This window comes from Brassica napus, chromosome C3 (genome assembly GCF_020379485.1).
Source record: "Brassica napus cultivar Da-Ae chromosome C3, Da-Ae, whole genome shotgun sequence".
In the NCBI taxonomy this organism is placed as follows: Eukaryota; Viridiplantae; Streptophyta; class Magnoliopsida; order Brassicales; family Brassicaceae; genus Brassica; species Brassica napus.
The window spans coordinates 60,405,792-60,416,318 of NC_063446.1; the positions used below are offsets into that span (position 1 = coordinate 60,405,792).

General features: G+C 39.5%; 1 protein-coding gene and 1 non-coding gene across 2 annotated transcripts; both read right to left on the reverse strand.

The window, feature by feature from the left end:
* Nucleotides 1-452: 452 nt before the first annotated feature.
* On the reverse strand, nt 453-1,175 carry LOC106410794 (50S ribosomal protein L7/L12-like). The gene has a single exon (XM_013851403.3). The coding sequence runs from the start codon at nt 1,002-1,004 to the stop codon at nt 480-482; it is 525 nt and encodes a 174-aa protein (XP_013706857.1). The 5' UTR covers nt 1,005-1,175; the 3' UTR covers nt 453-479.
* Nucleotides 1,176-9,961: 8,786 nt separating this feature from the next.
* Nucleotides 9,962-10,068, reverse strand: LOC125584591. The gene has a single exon (XR_007321504.1). It is a non-coding gene; the product is annotated as a small nucleolar RNA R71 (small nucleolar RNA).
* Nucleotides 10,069-10,527: the final 459 nt, after the last annotated feature.

Here is a 10,527-nt window from a genome sequence, read left to right on the forward strand (position 1 = left end):
GATAGCATCGAAGGGTAGACGAGAATGCATGGATTAATGTCGTATCGACGTTTCGGAAGAGCTTAGCGACCAAGCGGGACGGACGCTCGGTCGCTACGTGTCGACCGAGCTTGGATCGAGCTCGGTCGCTACAGCTACGTAGCGACCGAGCTTGGCTCGAGCTCGGTCGCTACGTAGCGGCCAAGCTCGGTCGCTACGTAGCGACCGGACAGCGTGCATGTGCGGTGCGTAATGACATTCATAAGAGTTCATAAAGTCTGAGACTTTATTCATTAAAAAGCTACAGCAGATTAGTTTGTGAGACGTGGGTCTCAAGAATGTTCAATTAAGGTGATACAATAATAGACCAGACGACAAAAAAAAAAAAAAAAAACCTTTCTATAAAATGTATTACATGAAGAAGTTATTACCAGACAGGACAGAGGAGTAGCAATCATTCATAAGAGGAGTTGTCTGATGATAAAGTCTGAGACTTTATTTCATTCCAAAGCTACAACAGCACCTACAGCTTTGAGTTTCTCCATGATCTTCTCAGCTTCCTCCTTAGTGAGACCTGTCTTCACAACAACAGGAGCTTTCTCAACTAGTTCCTTGGCTTCTTTCAGTCCCAGCTCCGTGAACGCTCTTATCTCCTTAATCACCTTAATCTTCGACGCCGCATCGAACTTCTCCAGCTTCACATCGAAAGCCGTCTTCTCCGCAGCTTTGGTCTCAGCAGAGGCTGATGCGCCGGCGGGGAGATCACCGGCGCTGACGGAGACGGAAGAGCTGTAGCGGTTGAGACCGAGTTTATGGCTGAAGAGAATCGAGTAATCGTAAAGCAATTGCGCAATTCGTCGGCGATTCGTCAGTTTAAGCAATTCGTCGGCGATTCGGTCGAGGTTCTTTGTCCTGGTATCGGGAGAAGCGACGGCGCATAGTTGGCGAGTGGCGGCGGTTAAAGGCGTTGCGCGGTGGAGGAAAAGGATGGATCTTGATAAGAATCTGGAGACCGGAGATCGCATTTTCGCCGGTGAGGAGGTTTTTGCTAGGGTTTTCGCCGTCCGTTCGATTTCATTTCATCTGCCGTTACAGTTTTTTTGCTCGTTGAGTTGGGCTGCTTGTGGCCCATTTAATGAGGCCCATGGAGATGACATCTGTCAATAAAAAAAGAGACCGAACTGAACCAATTTTAAAAGGAAACTCTTGCAATTTTTTTTGGTAAAAACTCTTGTAATTTCCAAACCTAAGGAAAAAAAAAACTTCAAAAAGATTGTGTAATTTTTGCGCCATATTTGAAGTCATAGTGTGATAATTTTAATAATCAAAATGCCTTTTTGTTGTTGTTGAGAAAAAAAGTATATAATCAATATGTTTTAGCATGAAATTAATAGTATATAATCGGTATGTTTTAACATGAAATCAATATGTTTTAATATGAAATTAATACGTGATGCAAAGACAACCACCCTAGATTTTCAAAGTTTGTGTTTGTAAGGGACAACGAGGTAACTAAGAGGTAGTGTGCTTCGTTGACTTTTGTGTAGGTCGTAGAGTATCTCCAGCTACAGTGTGGCGATGAGTTCGTATAGTCGGGCTCTCGGGTGCTACTCTTCGGTTAGTATCTTTCAGTCTTCTCTTCTCTATTTTTGCTCGGTGCTTTAGTATTGGTAACGATTACAAGATTAGATAAGTTTATTGGGAACTAGCTACTTCGGAGACGGCATGGAAAGACTTCGTCCGAAGAAACAAGGTGAATCTCTTCTTTTTGTGGTTATCGTTGAAGGTTGAGAACATTAACTGATACTCAAAGATTTAAGATTCAAACTAACGGAACATACCAGTAATATAAGTTGAGCAAAGTTAAGGAAGTGTTATCGGTTTATATATTTTGATTGATTTAGAAATCCATATAGTATTTATAAATCCAAGTAAAATATGCAAATCCGGAGGTTTTCCTTCGGATCGGAGTCTTTGTATTTTTAACTAAAAAAATCCAAGCAAATCCATTCAAATCCATTATAAAATCAAATATATTAATAAATCCGTACGATTGAATAACACTTGATTTGATACAGAATTTATGAATCATTTAACTAATAAAACATGATTTTAATACAGATTTGAAAATCATAGAACCAATAACACTAGATTTAGTTCGGATTTTCAAATCCATTAAAATACAACAACCAATTATTCCTACTAAGAAATTTCTGATTTGGGTGATTTTGTTTAGGTCAGTTTGTAATCGAAACTTTATCCCCGTTATTTAAAAAAAACGAGGTAACTAGTACTCTGCCTCATTATTTATGATGTGGTTTATTTAGGCGTCTATATCAATATTTCTTATGCCACCTTTATGTTGTACTCAAAATTAAAAAGCTTAATTATAACTTAACTTACAGGTAACGAGAGATTGGAAATACAAGCTCAAGGGAACATAAGTGGTCAGCGAGAGATCTGATATCGAATCCGGCGTACGGCCAGCGCGTGAGCGTTTGTGCCGTCGCCGGAAGCTTTTTCCTACCGTCAAAGAGCTTTCTTTTTGCTTCTTCTTCGTCGCCTGTCACCGAACGCCTTGTCTGAGCTCTGGATTGGAACCATCCTCCAACGGTGGTTCCTCGCTTGGAGGGAAGACGCGCTCGCGTGGAGGCTCATGGCATGAGAAGATAGGCTTGCATGTTCAAGTGGTGATTCCGGGAGATGAAGGCTATCACAGATCCGTCGACGCCGGCTTTTCTCTGGGAGGTAGAGGCTCCCGCAGCTTCGCCGCCGCCGGTTCTAGTTCCCGGGAAGGGGATATTTTCTTTACTCCGTCTTCGCCGGTTTTGGCTCCAGAAGGTAGAGGTTCACATAGCTCTACGCTGTCGGCTTTAGAACCCGTAGTCTTTTGAGGTTTGGTTACTAGTTTGGCTTTGGTGGAAGCTGCGTTGTGGCTCTTGTCGTCAGGGTGTTTGTTCGGGTCAGAATGGATGAGATCTCGGTAGAAGATGAAGCTTTCCATCGACGGTGACGACGACAAAAGAAGGAAAACAGAGGTCTCGAGTCTCGGGCTTAAAATGCCCAGTAGGCGGCGTGTGATGATTAGGATGAGCTCTCGGTTAGTCCGATGACGTTCTCCGTGACAAGTTCGGCGGTGTAGAACTGTTCAAGGTTCGGCGGAACCACCGGGATGAGACAAGAAGAGGATAAGCCGACACGTGCTTCTGGATCTGGGCAGTGTCGGTGATGGGCTTTTGGGCTTTAAGCCCAATCTTTTAGTTTGTTGTTGGTTTAGTTATTCGGGCTGTGGGTCGTTTTTTGTAAGGATCTTGGGCTGACCCATTCTCTATTTAATGAACAAAAACTCGAAGGAAAAAAAAAATTATAACTTAACTTACAAACTGTGCTGATGATGTATTTAACTGCATGTAATATACTTTTTTCTTACGGTTGTTTGAACATGCTGCATTGAACATTTAGTCATTGATCATGTATATATCAAACCACCAAAATATTAACATGCGATTGAAAATGACAGTAAAACCATTTTGTCACACAAACATTGAAGAAGAAATTTCAATTCTACTACAAGTTTGATATCACTTTTCAAATTTACAATTAATAAATGATTATTTTCACGAATACCTTAAATTTGTGATAAAATAACACTAAGCTAATTTTTTAAGCTATTTATAGAACATTTATAAATCCAACCCTAACCTTTAATACTAAACCCTAAACAATAATCAGTAAATCCTAAACTCAAATGTTAGTATAATTTTTTTTATTGGTAGTATTTTTAAAAAGTAGTACTTAACTTATAGTATTTCTAACAATTTCTCAACATTAAAACTTAGAGGCTACTTATTTCTATCAAGTTATCATAACTCATTTCTCTTAATATTAGATAACACATTTCTCCTTTGATATATAAATACAACATTAAATTGCTATTTTTCACAAGACTCGATTTATCAGTGACTCATATAATACATTAAGAAAAAAAAAATTAAAATGACCTTCAAAATTAACCTTACTTCATGGGATTAATAATTGGGATATTCCCAGTTGTTATGAACCAGATTGTGGATGGCTCATAACCAAGAGATTATACCATCAGCGGTCCAAGAAAGAGAGAGTCGGCCAGCTTTTCCTTTTCCTTATGTCTTTATCTTTTCCTTTTTCCTAGTTGGATTATGATTTGTACTCTTTCCATTTATCTATGACGGTGTAATCTCCTATATAAGGAACCTCTATGTTATGAATAAAGATAGAATTTTCATTACTTTCACAACACGTTATCAGCACGATTGATCTCTAAAACCCTAAGCTAAAATATCGACCATAAACCCTAAATCACTCTCCATTGCTAAAACCTTAATCTCTATCGATCACCTCTCTTTGATCATGACCTTGATCTGTATTCGACCACTGATCTCAACAAGATCGATCGGTGGACTGATCTCTGCAAGTTTCAGTACGCCTCAACTATTTCAGATTGTACGATTAGCCTGTTCCAGTCCGTGATCAAACTGTTCCAGATCTACGAGTTCTTTGACTGCAAGTACCAGCTCGCGTACCAACGATCCCGATCATCTCAACCTAAGCTAAGTTTTCGATCTCTATCTGAATCTCCATCGATCTCTCTCTCTCTCTATCGATAAACCCTAATCACTTTCGATCTCAACTTATACCCAATCTCAGCTCCCGGACTGCAAGGAAATAGTTTGAACCAGTCCGCGTAAGGTTCCAGTTGTACCAGTCCACGTAAGCTCATTCTCTTGGTGGTCCATTCAACCCATCAAAGGTTTAAGGTATACCTAAACTCTAAGAACCCAGAGTCTAATGAACTAATGTTCAAAGTGAAACCCTAAAATCTGTAAACCCTAAATTACGTGTGCATGGATTGTTTTATTTGATTGATTGAATGTTTCTTTGAGGTTTAAATCCGTGTGAATTAGGATTGATAGTTTTTATAACCTGATTGAATGATTTGAGATTTAATATTGCATGTTAGAATCTGTTATAATATAAACCCTAATTTGAATTGATAAACCCTAAAATAGAATCCGTGTATTGCATAATCCGAATTGAATGTTTTGAGGTTTCATATTATACTAGGTTGATAGTTTCATGATATAATCAATTGTTCTGAGGTTTAAGATTATTTGCTAGAAGCTGATTGATTGATAAAACCCTAATTTCGAATTGAAACCCTAAACCCTAATTTGCGTATTCCTAAAATCAGATTGTTTGATTCCATCTTGCTAATATCAGCCTTGAAACTGATAAATATCAGCCTTGAAATTGATTAATAAAATTGATAGAATCAGCCTTGAAACTGATTGTTTTGCTTTTTCATGATTGAAACCCAATTTTTGGATCGAAACCCTAAATTGTGTAATGCTTGAATCCATTTGATTATTTTTTATTATTGATCCAATTGCTAGTCTTGATAAAATCTAATTGTATCTGATTGTTAGTCTAGCTAAATCTCATACCTGAAACTGATTGATTAATTGCTAAACCTTGGTTGAATGTTTTAATATTACCCTTGCACATATAGAATCCGATTGCTAAGAATGAGTGCGTCATATCTACTTGGCCGTGTGGCCAGTTTGCATCATATATCATCCTGACCAACATGTTTATGTTATACGTATGATCTGATTATTATCACCTTTGTATGATCTGATTGTTTTAAATTGAGGTTCCATAATTTCACTCCTGTACATATAGAATCAGTATGCTAGGTTTGCATTATAATCATATTGCCGCATGAAAACATATAGAAATTGCTTGTTTGGTCGATACCCTTGCTTGATAAATCTGTGTGACTTATTATGCATCATATATCACTTTGGCTGTGTGGCCTTATTGCATTATATCACCTTTGGCCATGTGGCTTGTTTGCTTATTAGAAATGTATTGACTTGATAGCATGTATTGTTTATGGCCGTATGCTAAATATTTTATGAGATCTAAAATTGATTGATATATGATTTGAGATGTCGAAAATCAACTTGGATTTTGCTACCCTAAATCTCTCAGGAGATAATTATTTGAAATGGGCACTGGATACTGAGTTTATCCTAAAGTCAAAGGACTTGGTGAATGAATCACAAAAGGCGATAATGCCAAATGAGAAAGATTGATACATGGCAATTTCAATTATTAGCCATCATCTTATTAAGAGTCTCAAAGATCAGTATCTGACTATAGAGAATCCTCTAGACCTTTGGACAGAGTTAAAAAATCGAGATATGATCACCAAAGAACGGTGTTATTACCAAAGGCCCTATTTGATTGGAGGAATCCCAGAATCCAGGACTATAAGTCTGTGGATGAGTCTATTGCTAACTGGGCAAAATAATGGATTACTGATGAAAAACGGTGAATTGAGACCTCCTGGATTAACCCCATTACCTGATATCAATAAGGCCGCAGAAAAAAAAAAGGTAACTACGTCCAGAATGATAGACCACACGGCCATGGCCGTGGAGGGTGGAAAGGACGTGGTCATGGCCACTATAACACATTTGGCCGTGGGAATCACTATGGCAGAGGCTGTGGGTATCAACCCAATTTGAGCCATGGTCAAGGGAGTGGCCGTGGTATATCCTTTAAACCACAAAGCTTGACCAAATCAGTGTGCCATAGATGTGGAATGGGGAACCATTGGCCTAAGATATGAAGGACTCCCAAAAAGAGTCTGAAAGGGAAAAATCCTGAAACCCACTTGGTCTATAAAGATGGTGAAAATAATTTCGAACATGATCAGGATGATCTTATGGAATATGAGATTTATTATTGCCTAAAAGAATCAAGTTAAAAGTCTGATTTCGAAATCAAACTTGTGTGATTACTTTGCTTGTATGCTTTCTCTGATTTTTATCTCCTTGAATTTATTTCTATTACATTGTCTGCTTAGATTAAATGAATGAATGATTTTTCTATATGAGTACACTGAAAAACACCAATATAAGTACTAAAGCAGGTATCGCCAGTCTGAAAGAAGACTATGGCTAGGCTAATATATTATTGCCTAAGGGTATGCATCTAGAAATCAGTGATGCCTTATATTCACCCAGCTCTAAGAGTTCAATATGGAAACCATTCATTCTTATATTGAAACAATGGGCAAAGGAAACAAAGAGTTCCTTCAGATATATGTATAAAATCGTCCAAGGCCATAATAAGTCCTAAAGACTATACATGCATTCTCTACTGACCTAGACTATGCATAGATCAGTATGATAGAGGCTAAAAGCCTGCGAATATATACACTTTATGGCACGACCGGATTGGCCATCCTGGTCCAATGCGAAAATTGATATTCAAAAGGCACACATTAAAAGATAAGAAGAGTTATCCCAAAGAATTTCACGTGTGTAGCATGTACAAAAGGGAAACTCATTAGGTCATCACCAGTAAAACGACTACGAGCCCCTTTTTCATAATAAAGACTATATGTCTAGATAATACTGGTGAATACATGTCCCAAGCGTTTAAATGATTATGGTATGTCCATGGGGGTAAGTGTGGACAATTCTGTGATACATGTCCATACCAAGAACGGCTTGGCCGAAATATTTTAAAATGCAAATAGTTGATTGATAGACCATAACTTATGAGGTCAAAACTCCCATTCACAGCTTGGGCCACACGAAATTTACACGCACCTAAGTTAATACGCATCAGGCCATTTAGTGATGATATCTTGCATATTTGCATTGTTTTAAGCTTTCATTTTGTACATAATGATCATATAGATTAGGAGTTTAGCATCTTTAGGATCCATTTTGCTTTCATATGTCTTAATCAGGTAATGGAGTATCCTATGGAGTAATCAGAGGTGTTTAGAAGCATTGTGATCCAAAAAAGGGATGAAGAATGGAGATTGATCAATCATAAGGCGATCGACGCGGGTAGCAGCACCCCGAGTCCACTGACCCGCGTCACCGAAAGACCAACTCGAGAAGCCACGCGGGAAGGATCACGAGGGGTCGAGTACCCGCTCGCACGGGCTAAAAGAATCATCGAGGTCCAACGCAGGGAAGGCGATGCGGGTGATCCCCATCTTCCCCTACCCGCATTGCCGAAGTGTTTGTCGAGGAGTCACGCGGGTGAAGCAGCGCGGGATCACTCACCCGCTCGCACGAAGAAAGAGTATCGTCGAAGGTCCAACGTGGGGAGGATGACGCGGGTTGGTGTCGATCGTCTCAACCCACGTCACGAAGAGAAGGAATCGATAGAGTCACGCGGGACGGAGCCACGCGGGATCACCTACCCGCGCGCATGACTGAGAAGCCTCGACGACGATCCGACGCAGGTTGGCTGATGCGGGTTGTGCCCGTCCATTTCTACCCGCGTCGACGCGTTATCTTAGTCAAAATTTTAATGTTTTTAAGGGCTTTTAAGACTTTTTAATGAAAACCATTAGGTTTTCCAAAAACATATAAATACTCTTGTAATCCTAAAGTTAGGGGTATCTTGTTTTCTATCTAATCACAAAGAACTTTTAGGTGAAAGATCTTATCTTGATCATTTTCTCTTGTGATTGCTTGATTATTGGGATCACAAATCATCATTGATTCTTGGGCTCATCATGAAGAGTAGTGAGTAGTCATCTTTGGATTCATGGGTTAGAGAGACTAAGGGTGATTAAGCTAGATCTAAGGTGTTTTAGTATAGATCCATCTTGTTCCTTGCTAGTAGAGTGCTTTTAATGTAACTCTAGAGTTGACCTCTCTAAAGTTGAGCTCTAGGCATTTCATGCCTGAAAGGTGTTTGATGAAATACCTGAACCAACTCTCCTAAGCTTTTAACATTATTTACCAAAGAGATTTGTTGTTAAAGGTATTAAGATGGCTAGTAGACTTGAGATTAATGATTACTTAGATAACATTCAACCAAAGAGATTTGATGCTTGAGTTATCTTAGTAAATGAACATTCATCTAGAGATAGAGTTTGTTTAGGATGGTGTCTAGGTTTAATGTAGATAGATTGGTTGAAAGTTAACACTTTTAGATTGAAACTTGATCACCCAAGGTCAATTCTTTTAGCCCATGAGTTCTCTTATCTCATAAGAAAGAAAGCTTTGTCCTTTATTGCAATTTAGTAACATTCTAGTTCAAAAATCATCTCACCAATTGATAGCACTTAGATTAAGCATGGTCTTGCATTCCCTTTGCTTTAAAATCACTTAGAACTGGTTTGACATCCTTTATTCTACAACATTTGATTAGGAGCCTTGAAACTCCTATCATCAAATTGGCACCGTTGCCAAATTCTAAGTTGATTGTGACATTGGGATTTAGTCATTTGCTTGAGACTAAATCAATTTTTGTTTAATTGTGTTATTGCTTTTCTTTCTTTTTTCTCCCTTTGCATTTCAGGTGTATGAACACAAGGAGCAGAGGTCAAACAAACCTAGTTCCAAGAGTTGAAGACATTAGAGCACTTGAGAGGGATATTGCAAGACAGAGAAGAGAAGTAGAGCAACATGCTCACTTGCAAAGGTTGGGGTTTGATATGGAGAATCTGGCTCAAGATGGTGATGCCCAAGGAGGCATTGGTCCAAAAGCTGATCACCTTCGACCACAGCGCCAGCCACAACATCCACCGCGCCAAGTTCGCGCCATTGGAGCCTATGATCAACCTCACATTAATGGTCATAGGTTAGGAATCAGATCACCACCAGTGGAGAACAACAACTTCGAGATCAAGTCAGGGCTGCTCAACACCATAGAGAACAACAAGTATCATGGTCTTGCTGCTGAAGACCCTTTTGATCACTTGTACAAGTTTGATAAGTATTGTGGCTTGTCCAAGACAAATGGTGTTTCTGAAGATGCCTTCAAGTTGAAGTTGTTCCCTTTCTCTTTGGGAGACAAGGCACACCAATGGGAGAAGACTCTTCCAAGTGACACTGTCACCACTTGGGAAGAGTGTAAGAGAGCTTTCCTAGACAAGTTCTTCTCTACTTCAAGGACAGCTAAGATCAGGAACGAAATCTCTAAGTTTCAACAGAAAGGTCTAGAGAGTTTCAGTGAAGCATGGGAGAGGTTCAAGGGCTATTGGTCTCAATGCCCTCATCATGGTTTCAGCAAGGAGAGTTTACTTATCACCTTCTACAGAGGAGCTCTACCACAGTGCAGAAACAGGCTTGACACTGCCAGCAATGGTTTCTTCTTGGGGAGAACCGAGGAAGAGGCAGAAGAACTGGTAGAGAACATGGCTAAGAGTGACTCAGTCTACAGTGAGGAGCATGATAGGGTCAACAGAAGTGATGATCAGCAGACAAAGAAAGAGATCAAGTCCCTGCAAGAGAAGATGGACTTGCTTCTTTCCAACCAAGCTAAGCAAGAGCAGATGAACTTTGTGGGTGGTCCTATTCAAGAGGTTCCTCCCAAGATCAATGAGGTTGACGGTTTGGACTTCATCAACAACAATGGTTCTTGGTACAGGAAGGAGCCTAACTTTCAGTACAACAACTACCAGCAAAGGTCTTACTCTAACAACCAGCAAGGAGGATACCAACAGAAGCAAAACACTCAGCAAGG